The sequence below is a fragment of the Solanum dulcamara genome, chromosome 6, assembly GCF_947179165.1.
Source record: "Solanum dulcamara chromosome 6, daSolDulc1.2, whole genome shotgun sequence".
NCBI lineage: Eukaryota > Viridiplantae > Streptophyta > Magnoliopsida > Solanales > Solanaceae > Solanum > Solanum dulcamara.
In genome coordinates, this window is record NC_077242.1 from 2,798,109 (window position 1) to 2,821,120 (window position 23,012).

At 34.7% G+C, this 23,012-nt stretch overlaps 3 protein-coding genes across 3 annotated transcripts; 1 reads left to right on the forward strand and 2 right to left on the reverse strand.

Annotated features, from left to right (window-relative positions):
* Positions 1-23: 23 nt before the first annotated feature.
* LOC129893250 (uncharacterized) lies at positions 24-8,338 on the reverse strand. Its single transcript, XM_055968760.1, has 6 exons — positions 6,322-8,338; positions 5,457-5,597; positions 3,505-5,263; positions 2,418-2,674; positions 1,331-2,166; positions 24-1,240 (listed from the first exon to the last, which is right to left on the reverse strand). Exons 1-6 carry the CDS (start codon positions 7,657-7,659, stop codon positions 109-111), a joined length of 5,463 nt encoding a protein of 1,820 aa, XP_055824735.1. The 5' UTR covers positions 7,660-8,338; the 3' UTR covers positions 24-108.
* A 1,816-nt stretch (positions 8,339-10,154) lies between these two features.
* Positions 10,155-15,019, reverse strand: LOC129892158 (uncharacterized exonuclease domain-containing protein At3g15140). The gene is made up of 6 exons (XM_055967712.1): positions 14,704-15,019; positions 14,403-14,605; positions 13,079-13,159; positions 11,669-11,794; positions 10,978-11,101; positions 10,155-10,828 (listed from the first exon to the last, which is right to left on the reverse strand). The coding sequence occupies exons 1-6, from the start codon at positions 14,920-14,922 to the stop codon at positions 10,628-10,630; spliced, it is 954 nt and encodes a 317-aa protein (XP_055823687.1). The 5' UTR covers positions 14,923-15,019; the 3' UTR covers positions 10,155-10,627.
* Positions 15,020-19,972: 4,953 nt separating this feature from the next.
* Positions 19,973-22,536, forward strand: LOC129892157 (uncharacterized). Its single transcript, XM_055967710.1, has 2 exons — positions 19,973-21,111; positions 21,940-22,536. Exons 1-2 carry the CDS (start codon positions 20,194-20,196, stop codon positions 22,270-22,272), a joined length of 1,251 nt encoding a protein of 416 aa, XP_055823685.1. The 5' UTR covers positions 19,973-20,193; the 3' UTR covers positions 22,273-22,536.
* Positions 22,537-23,012: the final 476 nt, after the last annotated feature.

A 23,012-nucleotide genomic window follows, 5' to 3' on the forward strand; every position in this document is an offset into this window, starting at 1 on the left:
GATAAGAAAATCAAATCAAACTAAAATAGAAAACCAAAATTTTGATTTTTACATCTCGTAGTTCAACTATTTCTCCGCAGTCCCTTAAAAAATTCAGGCATATGCCAGTCAATAAAGTGGGTTTTTTCTCATTACTATCCACTCTACAAGAGAACAAAGGCATAAAGTCTCAAATTTACAATGAGTAGAAACATCCTTATCTTCTAAATTGGTCAGTACACCATCTCTAAATATAAACTCCTGATGCAAGTTCTGAGAAGATTTGCATTTCTCAGTTTTGACACTGCTTTTCAAATGGCAGTTGCACTCTATCAGCTTGATTAACCTGTTCTCTAAGTTTCTACATTCACACAAGTTAGTTTCCTTGCATTCAAAGGATTCACTGTACCTTTCTTGTACTCGTACTCGCTTCTCATCAAACGAAGTTGAATCATCAGCCAGCAACCATACCCTCAAAGCCGAATGAAGATTTGCAGCTAATGAGGCCAGAAAGTCATAAGCATCCTCTACTATAAACTCGGCCTTTTTAAGTTCCCATTCGTAGGAAAGCATTTTTTTCAAGGTGCGCTGAAGGTTCAGCAGGCACTGAGGACAGCACCGATATAAACATACTAGGCTAGAATCAGTAGCAACATTTGAAGATATATTTGAACATTCAAGACCTACGCTACTGCCAACAGACTTTTTGTTGCTATCTCTAATTTGAAGGTTGTTCAGAGTGGACAATATGCCATTTGAGCTGGAACTCAAAGTATAATTAGAATGCTCGATGCCACACCTGTCGTTGGAATAACTACTACCATCCTCTTGAACATCATCAATATTTAACTCCATGCGCCCATTAGATTGCCGCTTAGATACACAATCTCCAATACTTTCTAAATGTTTGTCAGTATCATCCCGCATGCATGAATTATGATTAAGAACACTATGCACAGAACGGGTCACTTGCCTAGAAGGGGCAGAATGGTTTACAGCCACCAAGTGAGGAGACTCGTGTTCCTCAGTTCCAATATCTGGAAAATTAGAAAAACCATTTGCTTCTGGATTAACACGCATACAATTTTCAGCAGTTAGTTCTGGCTGACATGTTTCCAATGTCTCCGCTTTGTCAAGGGATTCTTCTAACTCGCAACCTCCCTCCCTCAGAAGTGTATTCTCAGGAACATTAGCACTTTCTGGAAGTCCCACACAACCAATCTTTGGGTTTGCCTCTGAAAGTTGAGTGTCTCCCCCTAAACTGAAAGTAAAGCCATTTACATTAGATGTAAGGCTGGCAATAAGAAACCAAAGGAAACTGTACATGAACTACAGCTAGAGCAAAACTTACCTCTGCAACGAATAAACCCAGCTATTAACCATGTCATCGAGATAAGCAACTTGGGATAAAAGACGAACAAATTGATACCTATCCTTCCCATTCCGAATTTTATCATTGATCTGCTGAACCAGAAGCTCGAGAACTTTTCGAACCTCTGCAGAAACTTCTCTGACGGATGAGTATTTGCCTCTGTATGCCAACAATCCAATAGCTATCAGGCCTCGCACCATACAGTATTTCTCTTTGCCTTTACTATTGTTGGATGGAAGGGCAACATTTACCGTTGAGTTAATAGGACGAATAACACAAGAATTGAATGGCCAACCCTTCCAAGGTCCATCTATGTCAGCACAAGGACCTTCTCTTAACTTGGAAGTAAACCAGCAAAGTTCAGCAAAATGAGGATATCGCAGAATTTGATAGCCAAATGTGGTAATTGCTAACATCAAGTTTGATTTCCCTTTTACATTTCTACTGTTAACTATTGCAGAAGTAGGAAGTGGACATTGTTTATTCACATGCTCAATAGTTGATCTAAGATCTAACCTCTGACATTCTATGGCAACATCGCCCTCAGGTTTATCACTAGCTTCATCATTGCATGTGTGCAAGTGGACATGGTTTGTACGATGAATCAGCTGAATGAAGTGTTGAGCTAAATCTTTTGACAACTTTGCGGCAGAGGAATCAATCAGACATTCTTGATCAAAATTTCTATCAAGCTGCTCAGTAAATCTAGAAACTGAATCCTCCAAGGGAAATGGGATACTGCTGTTCAACGCCTGACTTTTAAAGAACTGCCTCACTCTAACAGGGAGTGCTTCCAATGGTACATCAGATGTAGCCTGTTTAAGGGGAACAGGAAAAGGGTGTGGGGTGCAAAAGAGTGAGTTCTTTAATTAAAGTTGTAAAGTACTTGACCAATCTAGGATGTCTTAACAGAATTAAAGAGAATCATATTGTATGCCACAAGCGGCTTTCTTTTTTCCGCATGCAACCTTGCTGATATAATATGACAAAACATCAAGGTGTATTCCTTTCATTTAATATTCAGAAAGATATAAAGTCGGCAAATTTAAGTACAAAAGGCACATACCAGAAGCATCACAGATGTGGCCATGCATATACTTTCCACTTGCTCAACAAAGGAGCTCCACAGATAGGAGGCTCTTTTGAGAGCATCTCCAGCCTGGTCTCCACTATGGTTAAAGCTCCTTTCCTCATCCTTGCCTAATGATTCAGGGTTTACTAAAGAGCAACCATCCTCTTGACAGACTGGATCAGATGTATCCATGGCCCATAAATCAACTCTTGGCATAAATATCATGCACTTCTCCACACTAGCACATCTCACTGCACAAGAGATACAAATTTACTACTTCAGCAAGATGTTCAAAATTGAAAGCATCAATTTTAAAACAAGTAATCCCTCAAGCACACCAGCATAGTTTTCAGGGGCCTCTCGTGCACACAAATAACCATTTAGCACCCTCAAAAAGACCAATATATATGAATATATATATATATATAGATATAGATTGATAGATAGATAGATAGAAGAAAAATAAATAGAAAAGCCAAAGCACCTGCACCACAATGATTATAAAAACTTTATGCGGATTTCTTTAGCTCACAAGATATAAGACGTGCAGCATGTTATTAGTTACAATCACATTCAAGCATGATGTCTATACTCAACACAATTTCTGTATGGCACTCATTGTAACCATAAAGAACCAAAACACAGAAAAACAGCCAAAAAAGGAGCCAAACTACCAACATCCCTCAGGGTTATGAACAGTTGTAAGTACCTCGAAATTGAAATACTTTTCACGTGATTTTTATTGCAAGCACATTTAACCAGGATAATATAGCTATTTGCAGAATGATTCTAGAGAACCGTTTAATGTGAAGGTACTAATGATGTTCCAAACCTAGAGGTGCTAACAAGTTTGGAAGATAATGTAAACGGAAAACTTTCACAAGATGGAAGCCCATTAATAAGGAATCTCTCTTTAGAATGGAACAGAGCTGTCGGGTATAGAAATCCTTTGAGAACTGATAGTCACAACTCGGAGACTAGGTATCCCGAACTCATAAAGGCAAGTTCAGTAGACATTTGTACTTCAAGTAAGCACTTCGAGCCACTAGAGTGAGATAAATAAAACAGAGAAGGAACATACTCAGTATCTGCGTCAACCCCTGAATGACATCTCCATGTCCTTCTTGAGAAATAGTAGCCAAATCCACCTTCTGGACGTCAACATTACCAACAAAACAATGAAGAAGAGAGGAAGCAAGATGCCTCTGGCCAGATCTTGGATTTCCAGAAATTAGTATTCTAAATCCCGATTTCTTTCCGGGCATATGAAAGATATTCTTCAACAATTTAGGCCGAGCCCCTGCCCACTGCAATTTTGATGGTTGAGAATTAGAGAGACCATGAACAATGTCATCATCAACAGCATCAAAACTACCAATATTAGCATCTCCAACCAGAATGTTGGCACGTATAAAGTGATTCTCAATCTGACTGATAACATCTGGTTCATGAAGCAAATTATTAACATAGGACTGCCAATTATTGCTTGGTAATTTCTTCTCAATCATTGCAGAAAGAACAACGTCTTTTACAAATTCAGCAGCTTTGAAGAGTAGGGGCGGCAACCAGAGGCGTTCGTCCAGATAAAGGGATACAAGCAATCTACTAAGTGGTTGCAGCAGACATGGAACAAGAAATATGTGTAGAGGCGCTGAAACCACATCGTTTGCAGCCATTCCAGCTTCTCTACGTGAACATGGAGGTGGTGCACACGTAAGAGCCTCTACCCAATCCCTCTCCTCCACCTTAAAATTGGGAAGAGGGGGGCATGCAGCATTGGGCACCTTCACAACTGCAGAGAGACGCTTATGCAAGGGAAAACTCCTTTTTAAAGCAATTATGGCTGCCTGAGTACACAGAGCCTGCAAATCAGCACCAGCAAAGCCCACTGTCTTTATAGCTATCCACTTGAGTACTGGTCCAGACACTGGCTTAGGCCATTTCTTTGTATGCAATGAGAGAATAGATTCTCTGTCCTTAACAGATGGAAGTGGAAAATAAATCTCACGATCAAACCTACCCGGACGCCTTAATGCGGGATCAACAGCATCCGGACGATTTGTGGCACCTATTACAACAACTGAACCTCTAGATTTTAAACCATCCATTAGAGCAAGCAAAGTGGACACGACTGAACTATGTGTCTGGTCTTGCTGCCTACCACGGCAAGGTGCCAAACCATCTATTTCATCGAAGAAAATGACAGAAGGTTGAGACTTCTCGGCTACCTGAAAAAGAAGTCTTAGCTGACGCTCAGCGTCCCCGACATACTTTCCCAAACAATCTGCCCCTTTACGGGCAAAATAAGCTATTCGTTTATCACCACGTGCACATGAACCAATTAGTGCCCGTACTATCAAAGTTTTACCTGTCCCAGGATATCCGTGCAAAAGAACTCCTCTAGGAGGTGTAAGCCCCAGAGAACTAAAGAGCTCAGGATACAAAAGTGGTAAGATGACAACCTCCTTCATACATTGGATGACATCTTGAAGCCCAGCAACGGAGTCCCAACCCTGAAATTGTATGCCAGCATCAGAGTTTGAGCCTCCAATATAAACAGGTGCAATTCTCAATAGATCTCGATGAAGTCTCTTGCTTTCACGTTTCAAAAACTCCTCATCCTCTCCACAGTTCTCTAACCATTTTTCCTCTGCATCAACATCCTTGCGCAATGCATCATTTGACAACTTTCTCAGCTCAAACTTCATTTTTCTAGCTTTCAATTTCTTTATACGTTGCAAATAATTACTTCCATATGGTTGGAAGAGATGTCGGTGATCTGTACAGGCAATGAGAAATTTGCGATGGTCAAAAATGCAGCCATTGGCCCGTGCACAAGGCTGCAAAATTTAACACATGCTTAGTCAAAATCTAATACTACAAAGACAAAAAGTAAGGTAATCAAGATATACAGATACAATAAAAAGCAACGACCAAAAGTAAATAAATACTATATTTAGGCATCAGGAGATGTCAATGGTAGTCTATTTTGAGCTTTTGAAGTATGAAATGATTCAGGAAATTTAAACTAACCAGGTGATAAGTTTTGGGACATCTATCAACACGGCAACCAATTGTTGCCCCAGGCCTTCCGCAACGGCTGCATTTTAAGACCCTTCCCCTGCAGAGCGCTGCCCTAACGTTTTTCAAGCATCCCAAGCCAGCAAAATAAACCTGAGAGCACAAGTAGAAGAAGTATTGGATCTTTGCCCATGAAAATATGACTTGGAAAATTGAATATCCACGCAGGAAAAGTATCCAGATAGTATGAATGCCATATACCAATAGAAACTGAAATCAAACATTTCAGTCTGTTGCTTACTTTATACTAGTATTTCCATCACAATGCATCCTGCAGATGCTAATAGCAAGGCGTAATAACTTTATAAACACAACAATGAGTAGTAAAAATGGAGAAAAGTCAATCAAGCAGTCAACTACGCCTTGGTCCATAGCTATTTGGGGTCGGCTATGTGAATTTTCAATATCCATTCCTATCTTTTTGAACGCAAATATTTATGAAAACAAAATCAATGGAGAAAAGATTCAAACCACACAAAGTCAATAAAAACTATGGTAAAATCGTCTCAAGTATGCCATGGCACTGATAACTAATTCCTCATCCATGCTAAGAGCAACACACTGACCAGTATTATAGTTCAAACAACCTTATTCTTCCTTAAGAAGACATGCCTATTGCACTTGTTTCAAATCATCTCTTCCAAATTCACTAATAACTAAACCAATAATAGCATGTTCACCCCTTTTTTCTGAAACAAAAACTGGAAATGCTTGATCTTTGTTTTCTAGCTGGGATGAGGCGGTTGAATTTCAACAAGTATCAAATTTGAAGACATAGATTAAGGGAAATACAATTGAGAAGGGAAATGGATCAAACCTCTGGACTCCATACAGCACATTGCTGATGAACCCAAATCCCAGCTATACCATAACGATCATTTATGGGCCCCAAGAGACGCCCAAGCCAGCCAGGTTCATCACCAAATCCATCCCACATGTCATAGTTAGGTTCATCAGAAGCAGAGGACCCACTGTGTGCTTCATCATCACTGGCAGCCCCATAAACTAGCTTTTTTGGAGGTTTACCATCAGTACCTCCTCCACACAAACCACAACGTCTTCCCTCTCTTATACGCCACTTTCTCAGAGTGTTATCAGAAGCACATTCTTTCTTGACCAGCTTCACCATTTCCAGAGCTTTATCACTAAAAACACCTTCATCTTTTTCCTGTGCATAATCAACTCTGTCAACTCCATCTTCAGCTTGTTTCTCTGTGCCTCCATCTTTTTCACCATTAGCAAGTAAACCAACTTCCACAGCATCCTTTTGGTCATTCACCCCAATACTCAATTCATTTTTACTTTGCAAATCCTGTTCCAGCATACTCACCTGGTTAGTCGCGTGGCATTCTTCTGGCACTACACACGTCTCTAACCGAGCCTTGTCTTTGTTAACTAACGGAAATGCCGCATTGCCATCCTCAACTCCCTCCTTAAATCCAGTCATTGAAATGCCGTCATCTGTTCCATCCCTCACTTGTAGCAGCTCCTCCTGGTTTATCATTTTACCAGCTTCCACACCACCACCTGCATCAGTTTCTTGCTGCTCGGTAACCATTACATTTGAAGCTTTTATTCTTCCAGGTCTCTTCGACTTAACTATAGTTGATTTTTCACATTCACTATCTTCTTCTTTATCCACCTCTCCAACCTCTAACTCTGTTTCTTCCTTCAGCCCGTCAACATCCTGAAAAAGCTTCCTTTTACCCACCGGAGACAAATTCACACTATTCCTTACTCTGTTAGTCCTTCTCTTACTCCTAGCTCTCAATCTCAATCCCCAAGCACTAGTGCCTTCTTCCAAATCCTTGGAAGTCGAACAAGGCGACTCCAGCTTCACCACATCTCCTTTCTCCACCCTGCTACAACTGCTCACCTCACTCCTCCTATCAATCTTCTGTCGCTTCCTCGGAGGAGGAGGCGATGCATCAAGCACAACAGGAGCTTTTCTAACCCTAGAGCTCCTCCGAAGCTCAACGTCACTCTCCTCACCATTCCACTCACTCGTTTCAACTTTTTCAACACCATTATGGTTCTGATTATATGTTTCTTCACAAACTTCATCTAGTCTTTTGTGTTTCTTCCTAGCCCTAGAATATACCAATTTCGTATCCGTCCTTCTCCTGGCAACCGACGCTATCCGCGACAATCGCATGACAAGAACCACCACCAACCTCCTCTTATATATCTCTACGTTAATTTAACAGTCCCTACACCTATATAACAATATATCCTCGTTTCAGCAATCAAATCAAAATCCCTATCTAATTATCATCCAATAAACACCAATGACGATCCGATTTCCTCGTTTTTTCTTCAATTAAACCTCTGAAAAACCATAAATTAGCAAAAATAATACAACTAACCTTCGATTGATTAATCAATAACCACAAAACCAACGCAAAAAACACTTGAAAATCATCGATTTTCCTTCTCACTGTTTCGATTAGGGTTTCGTTTACTCCATTTCTCTCAATGATTTTGCTCCTCTTTTTTTTTTTGCTGAAATTTCTCGGAGTTTTGCTGTTGTGTAAAACGAGAACAACGAAGACTGGGGGCGGAGGTATATAGAAGAGAAGGGTTCTTAGTGAGATAAATCACTTTATATCCACGCGCGTTTAGAGAACGTGGATATCACGTACAGTAGGTGGCTTTTATTCAAGTTGACTTATGGAGGTGTATGACACGCTCTTGGTTAGATGCGTGTGGGTTATATAAAACGGAGTGATTTTGCAAATTTTATTGGTATTTCGCACCAAACGTTACCGCCAAATAGATTTTTCTTCTCTTTCTTTTCGTATATAAAAGGTGTTGAGTTTCAATTTTTTTTTTCCACAATTACGGAAAGTTTTCAAGTATTGGGAGGGTTGGAGAGAGACTCTTATAACAAAAATAAAAGGGACAATGTCCAAATTACCCTTGAGCTTTTGTAAAATGGTTTAAATTTGTAAGTCTTAATAGTTGAATCAAATATACCGTTATCATTACGAAATTTGTTCAAAATATATCCTTATTTAGTAACGGATAAAAAATTTCAACGCGTGAGATTTTTCTATGAGGAAAATTGTGCTAAGCCAGGTGAAATTGTCTAGATTTATTGTTGAACTTTATGAAATTGTGCATATTTCATTTTTCTAAATTAAGTTCTTTCACCGCTCGAAAATCATTAGCATAGTAATTGTTTTTCTCCACTTCAAAAACACAATTTGAAAACCATTATTTCACCATCATCGCTTCATCCTGACACACAAAATAAACACATAAAAATTTCATATAATTAAAATTTACCAATTTAAATGATTTATCTCACATCTTTATCTTTGCTACCTCATATGGTACCACTTTACTTCAGTCATAAAATCACCAACCGTCAATCATTATAACAACACTTTGACCGCCACAATATTGGTGCAAATGATTCTAAGCTAAATATTATGTACCTAGGTCTGTTTTACCATTAGAAGCTTGATGTAAATCTCTGACATCATTATTGATGATATAAGAAAGATAGATAATGAAGTTTCAATAAAGGTAAAAATTTAGCTTGATGGTGCTAATTGTTCATTGTTCGAGATCCAATTAGAATGATTTAAAGCTCGAGGGTGATTAATTTGAGCTCGAGAATAGAGACTTTGTCCATTGAAGATTTGAAGTATTAAAGAAGATAATATTATTACCCTCTTCTTCAAGGTTTTGGAATAAGAGATTCACGTCATGAAAAATTTATATCATTAGTGAACAAGAAGAAATTTGAATCAATTTTTTAATGACATGCATATATTTGACCCCAATAATTAATAGAAAAAACAAATTTAAATTATTCTACAAAGTTCAGAGACGGAGATGTTTGCATTTTGTGTTTTGGTTTAGCTTTTGAAGAAATTTTCAAGGATTTACACATTTAGATTTCAGATTAATTTTATAAGGAATACGTCTATTAGTTTTTTGGAAAGTGACATTTGTTTTTTTTTCTTACCAAAATGGACGCTTTTTGAACTCTAAACACCAAAAAAAGAGCCTCTCTAAAAACACATGCCAAAATGGACAAGTCGCCCATTTATGGGCGAACTATGACTTACATCTTTAACACCGTCATACCCTCAATCAACTCCAAATTCATCCAAAACAATATACACAAACTTTAAAGGTAGGTTGCCCACAAATGAGCAAACTAATTTTTTTTTTATGAACTCCTCACATGAAGATATAGGAGAACATGAATTAATTTAAACATGTTTACAAAGATATAGGAAAACATGAAAAATAACTTAATAAACAAACAAATAAAATGAAAGAACAAAAACCTCTTGAACTTTCAAACTAAACATCAGAATAGGGCAATAGGCTATATTCCCACAATAACTTTAGCTCAATTCGGGTTTAGCCCTCGCCAACAGGAAAAAGGAAAGAATCTTTTTCGTCGTGACAGAGCTGGGTTCGGAAAAATCAAATAACTTTAATCAAAATCCTATATTGTGGTATGTAAATAAATAATCTAAAATCCAATTAACAATCTTTTCTAGAATTCTGAATCCGTAAACTTAAAAGATTCTGAATCTATCTCTACTTTATGCTAAATAGTAAATGTCTGTTCTTTAAAACAGGTAAGAAATAGGCACATAAAAACAGGGCAGATAATTTCCCTGAAGATTAAGTACTAAGTGCAACTTCAATAGGCAGCCTTGGATTAAAAGGAACTCTAACTAGTTTCCAGCTCAATTAGCTGTTCTTCCCAGTTACAAAGAACAAATATGCTAATACATGCATATATACATATGATGATTGCAAGAAGAAAGGGGAAACAATTATCAAACAAGAATAAATCCATGAAACCAGCCCAATCTACCAAGAAAGGTTTATGATTTTCCCAGATAAGAACTCCAGCAACTTGGTGCATAGTCTAACAATTGAAAGGAAATGATAATGTACAAACACTGATGCAAGTCTCCACCAATAGGTTTGTACTTTTACCTTCTTGCTCTCTTTCATCTTTTTTGTTTACCTTTTTTGGTCTTGGCAGGGTCAGGGCCCCATGGGTGGGTATGATGCTTCACAGAATACAACAGACCTCAACTGAAACTTGAGAACATTCCGTGATAACAAAATGGTTCAGCAGGAACTAGTTATACAATGCGATTCTTAAAAAGAAATTCAATTTTTTCAGGAGAACGAGGGTCTCTTCTAGCTGTTAACTGCAAAAGGGCACCATCAGTTAGCATATGGTGTATTACTCTTGCTATGTTGTTTGAATCATCTATTCCAAGGTGATGGCTTCCAAACAAAGGAATCTGGAGTTCTCTCATCATTGAGAGCATTCCTGGTGCCTACCATCAATGAAGTAAAACCATTACTTGCAATTTATATTCCAAAAGTTATACAGAAGGGAAGAGGAATGAAGGAGGGAAATTGAGAAAATCTAAAAAATCCTAAATCAATCTGAGAGAATGTCGTTGTTAAAAGTTTGCATATTCACCTTCTTCTTGTAGAAGTTCAGAAACACATCCTTCAGATTAATCCATTCCATAAAATACGGTGGCAATTTCATCCCTGCTACGGTGCACTGCTGGGGAACTTTAGTCTTCAGATCCCAGTTCCCACTGCCATATACAAATTGAATGCAGTCACTCAGAAGTATATTTACACTCAGTGTGAACATTAGCTTCTTGGTTTAACTTCTTTTAAATAATACTAAACAGAGAAAAACCATACCAAAATATATTCCACCCACCCCACACACGACAATTTTATTTACATGGGATAAAAATAAAGTAGTACTAATTTTAAATACTCAAATATGAATAATAGGATTAGAGGCAGCTAAAATCTTAACTTGACGATACACCCTTAAAACTAATACATCAATGCAAGTTGTGCAGTAACAATGAAGATGCTCGTGCTACCAAACAGGGCAAGCTCTAAATGAGCGTACAGCTAAAAACAGGTAATTCTCTGGTTAGGGACCAATGACCATAAGAAAGTAACTGTAGCACCTTTTTGGATATGAGCATCTGCTAGTCAACCATACTGGACACAACGAACCCATATAGGACCACACATTTAAATATGCATTCTTAACTATAATCTCAGATAACAAAGTGTAACCATCAACCGATACCTTCAGTTTACCAGTAGCATTTATTTAATATTTCATAGCAATGACTCACCAAGTAACAAAGGCAGCATTATTAAGACAGCCACCCAGTTCATTTCTCCACAACTGGCGTTCACCTAGCCAAACTTCAAACTGCTCGATAACTTCTGCAAATGGTATAGCTGTATCATGCCAGACACTGCATGAATTTCCATACATCCAAATGAACAACATTAAGATACAGATCCAGGAATCAACAACTGTTGAAAAAATGGTGCATGCCTCCATGGTTAGCGAGGATGAATATGAATTAATTTCTATCAGCAATTAAGATGCATAGTGCCAATTTTTACCTACCTACAGAGCCCTCACCATTGTCCTCCACTAAAAACATACAAATATAGAAAAAGAAATCCTCTCTTGATGGCTTAACAACAGATTTAGATCTTGCAGGTATGTTCCCTATAGCTACACTCCTCGGTGCAAGTTTTTCTCGTGAATATATCTTATTAACAAGGTACTAGCTTATCAGAATTGGAACATTACAGGGTGTAGGAGGGTAATGTGTCCACAACTTTACCCTAAGCATACATGCTGATTCCATATCTGAGAACTCATTCTTATGTTCATAGAAAAGAAGGAAAGATGATGAAGACTTTGAAAAAGGTGAAGTAATGTCAATAATGGACTCTGCACACACAATTGAGACCCATAAGAGACCCAAATTCAGGTCTTCATGAGAAAAAAATAGGGGTTCATCAGAAGTCAAGAGGATTCTCCTACCAGATAATCAAGCCATGAAAATTAGGTACTCCCTCCAATAGATATTTTATGTGTCTTAGTTTGAGTGCCCACAAAGTTCTAAAACGTAAGAATATTTTTGAATCTTGTAATCTTAAACTAAAGGTGTGTATACAACAACAACAACATACCCAGTGAAATCCCACAAGTGGGATCTAGGGAGGGTGGTGTGGACGCAGCTTGCCCCTAGCTTGTGAGAGTAGAGAAGTTGTTTCCGACAGACCTCGATTCAAGTAAGCTAAAGGTGTGCTTAATGTACCAAAATACTCTTTGAATCTTGTGGTCTTAAGCATGTCATGTGAGATGTTGAAATGAAAGAGTTACAAGTAGCATTATGTTTTAAACACAAAAACTTACTAAAATGGAAAAGAAAGTTGGCCACATATATTAAAACAAAGAGGGTAATATTTTTTTAGCCCGAGAGAGTGAAGCATATGCTTAAGTTGATTGTTATAACTTCACTTAATGAAAAAAAGAACTATCACAGAAAACTCTTAAGCTACAAAAGGAAACAAAAAAGAGGAAACAATGATTTTCTTGAAGAAACGAACTAAAGTCATAGAGTTGCATGTTTCTAGCTTAACATGTGATACAACTACATTGCAATTCTTCATATAATAGCAAAAGACACAAAGTGCCAAGTGCTGATTTGTATTTCAAACTACTGTAGTAGATAATATACCGATCAACTCCTAGCTTTCCATATTTCCCTTCTATATATTGATCTATTCTTTCTTCGTGCATTTTTGTTGGCCTCACAAACCTGTGGCAATACAAAAAAGAAGAAGAAGGAGGAATTAAGATGGATCTACAAATAGAACACAACTCTACATTCCCAACATTGAAACATTGTCTTTCACAACAGTGAAAAATGTTTAAATAAAATAATCTAACATATAGTGGCGGAGCCAGGAATTCAAACAAGAGGATTCCAAAAAAAAATCTTATACATAGTGTAATTTTCAATGAAGGAGGTTCAATTGAACCCCCTTTGCATCCCTATCCCTCCATCCCTGTAACAAACCTTAGTACGTCATATAATCAATAATATAGACTTGTTCTACTTCATGTCGTAGCAATATGATACGACAGATTTCATAGAGTAGCCCCCAGTTAAAGGTGGAAAATGTATACCTAACTGCCAGTATTACACACGACAGAACATAAAATAAAATAAAATAAAGCTTGGGCGAGTTTTTCGGAAAAGGTTATGCCACCCATTGTATATTACGGTTAAGAATGGATCACTGACTATTCTAATGGATCTAATTCATCAGCAACACAGTTTAGAGAAGAAGATTATGTTAATAAGGTATAAATCTCCCCCCTCCTTCAATTTTGTAAAACTCTACAACAGCCCATGGCTTGTTTTCAGTTTCTTCCTCTACTTCCTAAGTGAACCAAGACTTGTCCAGGCAGCTAATTCGCTTGAAAATTTTAATGCACACGTAGCTCATTACTCCCTTGCACTAGTGGGTTTGAAAGTATAAGTGACATTCCCTCTCAAAAAATTGTAAAAGGCTTCATCAACTCTATTACAATGTTATTCTCATTTGTTCCCCCTAGCAATTTTCGTTTTCATATTCAAAGAAAAAACTTCCCAAAGCAAAATTAATTGTTATACTAGCATCAGAAGTGCATCTTTATGACTTTTCCTGCCTTAGTCCTATTTGTGTTTCTCTACAACTATTTTATCAGTCAAAGTATCATTCAAGCATCCACCTTCGATCATTTGATTATGTGTGCATTCAGGGAAGTTCTACCATCCATCCATAGGCTATCTCACTCCACAACATCAAATAATCCTAAACCTATTCCATCCTAAATAGGTCCTTAAAAGTACCCAAACCAATAGGCCATAATACAACTGGATTTTGTGATTTCACATACATACATAACTATGGAATGCTAGCACAAGTATTTCATCCTTCCAATAATAGCTCAAGCAAATAAGACACTTGACATTGCATTTAACAGGACATTAAAGCTAAGATAACGAAACTGACCTATGAAACAAGTCAACAATATCCATGGTTTTGGCATCAAAGAGGAGAACAGGAAACTCGAGAATCTCAACTTTACCCTCCAAATCAAGCACCAAAAAGTAATCAAACTCCTGCTGCCGCAAATTCTCAAGTCTCGCAGCATTGTTCATAAGCTCCAACGAGCAATTATGATTAAACTTATCAATATGCATAGGATCATCCATCTATACAGTTTCGAAAACAAATTTATCAATGTCGAAATCAATTGAAAAGCTAACAACATAGGTATGTATGAGAAATTGAGAAGGTTAAGTTGTATTACCTTATTGCACTTACCTTGAGTAAAATAGAGACACACTGGCTTCCACCGGGTACTGGCGGGTGTAGGCTGAATTAGGGAAGAAGTAGATTCTTCTGTAGTAGAAAGAGAGGCGGAGATGTTGAATTTACGGTTGCGTTGAAGTGAGGGAGAATAAGGTAGCGCCGGAGAAGAAACGGGGAACCGCCGCAGCAAGGGGACCCTAGAAAATCCCATAGCCATGGAAACGGCTTTTTTGAGGAATGAGTTGCTGAGTTCACTAAGAAGAGATGAAGGATATAAGAAATAAATAAAAATATTCGACGAAGAATATAATAGACTCCGGGAAAATAAGAGAATTCTCACAATGACTATATTTTGGGACTTACAAGTTGTTTGGATCATCCTTACCAGTGTATTATCTTTGTTGGTTTAAATATAATTTTATTTTGATTATAATTTAAATTTTATTATATCGTATTGTTTAAATTCATTGTTATATAGCGTTTGTTTAACAATTGATTTGGTGTGATCGCGTTATTACCTTAATATTTTCTTCTCATTTTATCGGTATTTATTATTAAATAATTCTATTTTATCATTTATCATACATTTTCATAGTAGATTTACCATGTAATCTAGTTTCTTGTAGTTTTATCATTCAAAATATGGATGTGTGATACTCCTTTCGTTCCATTTTAATTGTCATATTGCGCTTTTTGAAAGACAATTTGATTAATTTTAAAAGTTAAATTATATTATTTTAACTCAATACTACAAAGTAAGAAAGTAGCTATTCGAAAACTATACGAAAATTACTATAAGTTATAATTTTTTTCATAGTAATATAATAAAAAAATATATCTTAAAATGTTAGTCAAAGATTATATAATTTGATTCTAAAAAGGAAATCATGACAACTAAGATGGGACGGAGGAAGTATTATGTAATGACGGAGAACAATACAAACTATTCAAACGTTATATTCATTAAAACAATCCAGTACAATATAATACAATACGTTATGAAACAATATATAGCAACCATCAAAACAAAATGTTAGCGAAATTTTAATTTATCAAATATCACAATAAAATATGACCAAACGCTCATTTATATATAGTTTGGATATTTATTATTTAGCAGTTTGAAATGTTTCTAAAAATAGAAAAAGCAACAAAAGAGGGGGGAATTAGGATAGAGATAGGAGAGATGCTAGAGAGATGATGAATACAATATACATATTTTATTAATAAATATAGTCCGTGTGTATATAAAAAGGGAAATTTATACAAATGTATTCCGTTAAGAAAAAAATTATTATTTATAGCAATAATTTTTTTCACTGAACACTTATAATACAATTTTAATACATATTAGCGAGAATAATTTATAAAACTCATATAATACAAGTTTTATTCATGGATAATATATTTATCACATACTTTAATACACTTATAATACATTGTGTCAATTTCTTACCAAACAAGTATAATATATTTTAAAACACTTATAATACATTTATATTGCATGCATAATTCACTTTTAATGCATAGTAGGTATATCATAATATTATTATATATTACTATAAATGGTAATAAATAAAAAGTATCACTAAAATCAGTAATTATTTATTAAAAAGTGTTTTTCCATATAAAAATACAAACAATAAAAATATAAGAGAGTGTATTCATTCACTCTAAGATCACTCTATTCATTCACTTTTATATCATGGACGCATTTAAAATGTATCAACGAATATTAAAACGAATACATTCTAGATGTATACAAAGTACGAAAAAATAAAAATCATATATAAAATATATTCATTTTCTCTGATTTTAATAGTAGTTATTCGTGATACATAAATATAGCAATATTGATATACAAGAGAGAATGAAAATACACAAAAGAAAAAATAAAAATTTAAAAAATAAAAATATGTACCAACATTCCTATTTACATGGGGAGTTTGACAGGCCCGTTGGACAAAGGTTGAGGCCTCCGAAAGAAACGAATGACAGCTTTCAAGTGCTCAGAAAAATCTGAATATGGGCTAATAACAATAATAATGGGCCATATCTATAGTTTTACGGCCCAAAATACAAAAAAAGCAGTAAAGGAGCAACATTGCTTAAAACAAAAGAAAAGAACATTTATACCCAAAAAGGAAAAACTATTTACTAGCGATTATTCTCTTTCTTTCCTACTTCTCTTGTTTGTAAGTGCTCATTCGCATTTACTGTTTGATACCATTAGAGTATATATATAAAAGGAAGAAGCAGTGGTTCAATGAAAATACTACTCAGTTACTCTTTGGTACCATTAGAGTATATATATATATAACAGACAGTGTTTCAGTAAAAATACTATTCAATTATTATTTGATACCATCAAAGTATGTAAATACCATCAAAGCATATATATAATTGGATGGTATCAAAAATGAAAAAACAATGTTTCAATAAATAAAATAAAGGAATAATCGAATAAATAATTTGGATGGTTAATTCAATCAAGGCAAATAATTTGGATTGAGTCCAATTTATATGATTTTCCTTTTGAAACAAAAAGCTGGGAGGTCGTTTTTATTTATTTTTAATATTACACTTAACCAATCATTAATGCCTATTCAATGAGCCAAAAGTCGCGGTAACCAGTACTTGGAATATATATAAGCAATAAGACCAAATACCACAAAGTCCAAAAAGTAATTTCGACGGCAAACATGCACATGCTGTCACAGATACTACAAAGTACACACTGTCTAAATATTATTTCAACCTTAAAATGTTATACTATCTTAAGTATAATTTTTCAAACGTCTACCTATTTTGAAAATGCAATATAACTATTGAGATTTCATATATACATGAATTTCAGATAGTGATATTTGAATTTCATCTCTATGAAACTTGAATATCTTTAAATTAATTCATCTATATAAAATTTGAATATATCTAAATTTATTTCAAAGTAGATAGATACTTAAAACTTTTCAAAATTAAATACACATTAAATAATGATATCTAAATAAAATTTCGATTTATGAGAAAAAGTGCGAAATAGAGATTCAAAAGTTTGGACAGTGATAAGAGGACAAAGCGTAGATGTATTTGAGATAGGCATGTTGGTTGAGGCCCAAACAAGACAAACCGGATCTAGACTACACTTGAGATCCAACTTGACTATTGCTTTTTCTTGGGGTTCGTGAAAATTACACTTATTCCACGTTGGTATTTTTACCAAATCTAGCTATAATTAATTAATTATTTTGAATTTAATTTTAGAATGAATCTATTTTATATTTAATTAAAATAAAATTATAGTGTAACTTATTTAAAAATTAATGATATTGAAATTATAATATTATTTTTATTTTATATTGAGGATAGAACAATAATTCTGAATGATAAATCTCGAATAGCTTGCGACAAATTGTACTTAAGTGATAGGAGTAATATACATATGTATTTTTTTTAGTGGGAGTGGAGGGAAAACTAAAACTGTTAAGTTCATGTCCAAACAATATTAAAAGAACTTAAAGCATCTTTTATCCAAAGATAAACATGCAAGTTTTTACGTCCAAAAGTTGACAGTGGAATAGTAATTATTTCTTCATTCTTAATTAAGAAGTTTTGGGATAATGTTATATGTATGGAGTTGTTTTTAATAAGAAATAGAGGTAGAATTAGAATTTGAAACTTATAGGTTCGAAATTTTAAACTATTTGATTTATTGAGTTCTGAGTTAATTAATAAATTTATACATATGTAATGAATTTCTTAAGACAAATATAAATTTTGAATCAAAACTATTGAATTCGTAACACGTAGTCTAGCTCCGCTCCTAGTAGAAAGCATTTTATCTTTGAAGAATGACTTTCAATACATATTTAAATTAGTCGCATTCAAAACAGGTTTCGGACACCGAACAAAAAACAAAGTAAGACGTAAGTTTTTCCATGTGGTCATGAGCAGTCCAGCTAACTAACATCTTTGATATGATTGAAGAAAAATTAAGGTTTCTTATTAAATAAACGTCAAAGAAACGCCATCATCAAATAAGACTTATTCCTTCTTATTAGGTTGTCCAACTTAATAAAAGTATATTATTATAAGTAAACTTAGCTGTTACATTATTATGAGAAAGAAGTAAGCAATATTCTAGTGATTTCTCAAATTTGTTGAAGGAAGTAATCAAACAAAAAAACAAGTCCATCACATGGGATGTGCTGGCATTAGCTAAGTCTTTCCTTTCACATCCCTTGCATTTTGTTCATAAAAAAATTCCTTTTTTTGTTCCAATTAAATGCATACATCTCCCTTTTCTATTTCTCTTAAACTTTATTTTATTTTTATTTATAAAAAAAATCATGTGTTTTTCTTTCTCTATCATAAAACATTTACACATATCTTTGTCTTTTTTAATAATTAAGATTTTAAAAAAAAATCACTCGATGTCCAGTACCCACATTGGAGCCCGACTAAATTAGAATTTACATTAAAAAATTTCACATTGAGACGTAAAATGCTTTCTAACAAAGGTGACTTCTTATTCAAGGGGATTCGAACACGAAACCTCTTGATTAAGGATGAAGGAGTACTTACCACTCCACCACAATCTTTGCTGGTAATAATTAAGATGTTTGTATAGCTCACACATACTTTAATTAGTTTTATAAATACGCACCTGCTAGCTTTCTTCAACATATAGATTGAATCCATTAAGGTTTGAATAAATGAATATAAATTACCTAGTAATTTTGTTGAGTCATTAATAACGTCTCTATTTTTGTGTTGATTTTTAATTTTTGTTTTTTATAACAAATATTTTTTTGTGGGGCATAAGTTCATATTTTGCATCATAATATTTCACAAATCATGTTCCATATGACTAAAAAATTCATGTGCCGTTAGACATAAGTTTAACTGTTAAAAGACAGAAGTTAACAATCAATTTATTTGAAAAATAAAATTAAAGAGTAATCCATTTGAAGGACAAAACGTGCAGTGCTTTTGTCGAATTTTGAACTTGAAATTCAGGGTTGGTTATCCATTTCATTGATGCCATCTTCATTTCTCTTCTATATACAGGTTCAAAAATTAAAGTTTGTATCAATATGCCACTGAATCAATTAATGGTTTAGGTTACTGAGTTCAAAATCTGATATTTATATATAATTAGTAAATATTTTAACATATATATAGGTCATGGTCTAAGTTAAAGTTATCCACCCCTGCCACATATCTCTGTTTTTTTTGTTTTTTTTTTAAGTCTTTCTGTCCACATTGTACTGAATAAATACGCAACTGTTTTATGTGCACATGAAACCCAATCACACAACATGGCCTCCCTAATCAGCCCCATTTGACAGCTTTTTTTCTGTAGATATTAACATATAAAAAAATAAAGTACAAGGGACACCTCAAGAATCTCATGTGGGGCTCTCAACATATTTTTGTGAGGACAACAAGTTAAAAACTTTTGGTTTAGAAATATTTGTAATAGCCCATGCATGTGTTTGATGAAATGTCTGTTCCAGCTTCTCCTAAAAATGACCAAATGGAACCTGGAGTGCTTCTTGAAGAAAGTTGGTTTTTTGGGAACTTGCTTGATAGAAAATCAAGAATGTTGAGATGTTATTCTGAACCTTGTCCTTCCTCTAAGAAATCCCAAGATTTTTCAGCTGTAAAATCTATGGAGGAAACATTTTCCTCACTACAAAAACTCCCACAAGGGAAAAAATTGAATCTTGATTCAAGAAGAAGCAAACCAAGATTACAAAGAGCATCATCAGCAGCAGCACAGAGGGGTAATCTGCAGAGGGCACCTTCTTTGCCTGTTTTTGTGGATTATAAAGAAGAACCCCATGATGAAGAAAGTGATTTTTCAATGGGAAAATTGATTAGACAAGCATCTATAAACCAAGTAAAAATTTCACCTCCACAACAAACTTCACATGTCAAGAAAGTGAATCTGCAGAGGGCACCTTCCCTGCCTGTTTTTCAAGAAAGTGAACAAATTCATGATGTAGTAGAAAGTGATTTTTCTATGGGAAAGTTGATTAGACAAGCATCTATAAACAAAGTAAAAGTTTCACCTCAGAAACATACTTCACAAGTATTGTTACCAAAAGCATCACAGAGTAGGGCACCTTCTTTGCCAGTTTTTCAAGAAAGTGAACAAATTCATGATGAGGAAAGTGATTTTTCTATGGGAAAGTTGATTAGACAAGCATCTATAAACAAAGTAGAAGTTTCACCTCAGAAACACACTTCACAGGGCAATCTGCAGAGGGCACCTTCTTTGCCTGTTTTGGCAAAAAGGGAAGAAATTCATGAGGAGGAAAATGAGTTCTCTATGGGAAAGTTGATTAGGCAAGCATCTTTGAACAATGCAAGAGTCTTGCCTCCTAAACATACTTCAAAGGTATTGTTATACAACTTACAAACTTCCTGGTTAAAATTGCATGTTTCTCTTAGTTTTTCTTGAACCTAATTGCTTACGAGTAGCTTTTACTAATATGGTTTAGACCAGAGGCTGATGAAACTTTTCGACTTATAGGTTTAACACGTGATCATCATCTCATCTAAAAGCCTAAGCTGTTAGAGAGAGCGAACTTTTATTTTACTTAATTATATCTATTATATCTTCTCAACGTCAACTAAACTTGAATTTGAATATACATGTGAAAAAAGATGCAAAATTTCAATTAATTCCATAACCATAAGTACATTCATCGGTGCTAGGAACGTTAAGGTTTGAACTCGTGAAGTTCACATTCTGAATCCGCCTCTGATTTTTGTTTTGTGATATGTCATCAAAAGAATCATCTCACAAGAAAGCTTAAGTTGTTAGAGATAACACAAGTTTTATTTTACTTAACTCTATCTTTCACAACATCAACTGAACTTGAATTTGAACATACATATGGAAATGACACTAAATTTCAATAAAATCCATAACCATAATCTCAAAAGTACACTCATCATTGCTAGGAAAGTTTAAGGTTGAACGCATCAAGTTTAGAATTCTGAATCTGCCTCTAATTTTTATTTCAACTGAACTTGAATTTGAATATACTAAGAAAAAAGGCACTAGATTTCAATAAAATCTGTAACCATAATCTCAAAAGTACACTCATTAGTGCTAGGAATGTTAAAGGTACACATCAAGTTCAAAGTCTGAATCCGCCTCTGATTTTTATTTCGTGGTATGTCATCTATTGAACCACTTTCATTTGTTTTTATATCTCAGGGTCTCACAAGAAGTCCAAGCATATCTAGCATCTCAAAGCACCATCTAAGGAGAAAACAAGATCAACAAAGCAAGAGTACTAGAAATAGTTCAAATGGTTTAGAGGTTGAAGATTTGCAAGGTTTCAAGAACTTAGACTTGAACAATGAAAAGAAGGATTCAATCTCAAAATTTGCAAACACAAGCACTCCAGACTTGATGGAGGAGAACAAGAAGAAACAAGTTGGTTTATCAGAATTCGACGAGATAAAAAGACCACCTTATTCACCAGAAGATCACATGAAAGAGCAAATCAAATATTGGGCTAGAGCTGTGGCATCTAATGTTCGCTAAAAGTGGCTAATTTTGCAATTTTTACTTTAGGATATAAAGCTTACTTTCTTACTCTCTGATTACAACAGAAACATCCTCTGTTTCTCATCTCATAAGACAAATTATTGTTAATTACAAGACTCGTTATATAATCAAAGTATTCATTGTGGGAATAATTTTGTAAAAAAGGATTTGGTGACTTCTATATGAAAAGAACTGACTTTTTTTGCAACATTTTTATGTAGTAGCATATCAGTGTTTAGATATAACATGTTTTTTTCTGGATTTAGTTCATTTTCAAAGATCAACTTTAGTTTATATAAGCCTGGTTAATCTAATTGCATCTTGTGAAATATAATGTGCTAAAGGTTAATTACTTCTTAAAATGTGCAAAGATCATCTGAAACTCTATTATTAACGTTTCATTGCTAAATGATCACTACGACAAACTGCAAAAACAATATATCCAACGTAGTCCCGCAAGTAGAGTCCAGAGAAGATAGAGTGTATGCAAACATTATTCTTATTTTTCTAGAGCAGAAAATTATTTTCTATAGACACTTGGCTTAATGCTTAAATATCACTTATTATAAATAGGTGAACAAAGTCATTGTTCTTTCTTTTATATAAAAAAAATTACTTATGTTTTGTTAAGTCATTTAGAAGGTCACTCAAGCTGGAAAATGATATAAAAAAATTGGCAGTCTGGTGCACTAAAGCTTCCGCTATGCGCAGGTTCACTCAAGTTGGAAAATGATATA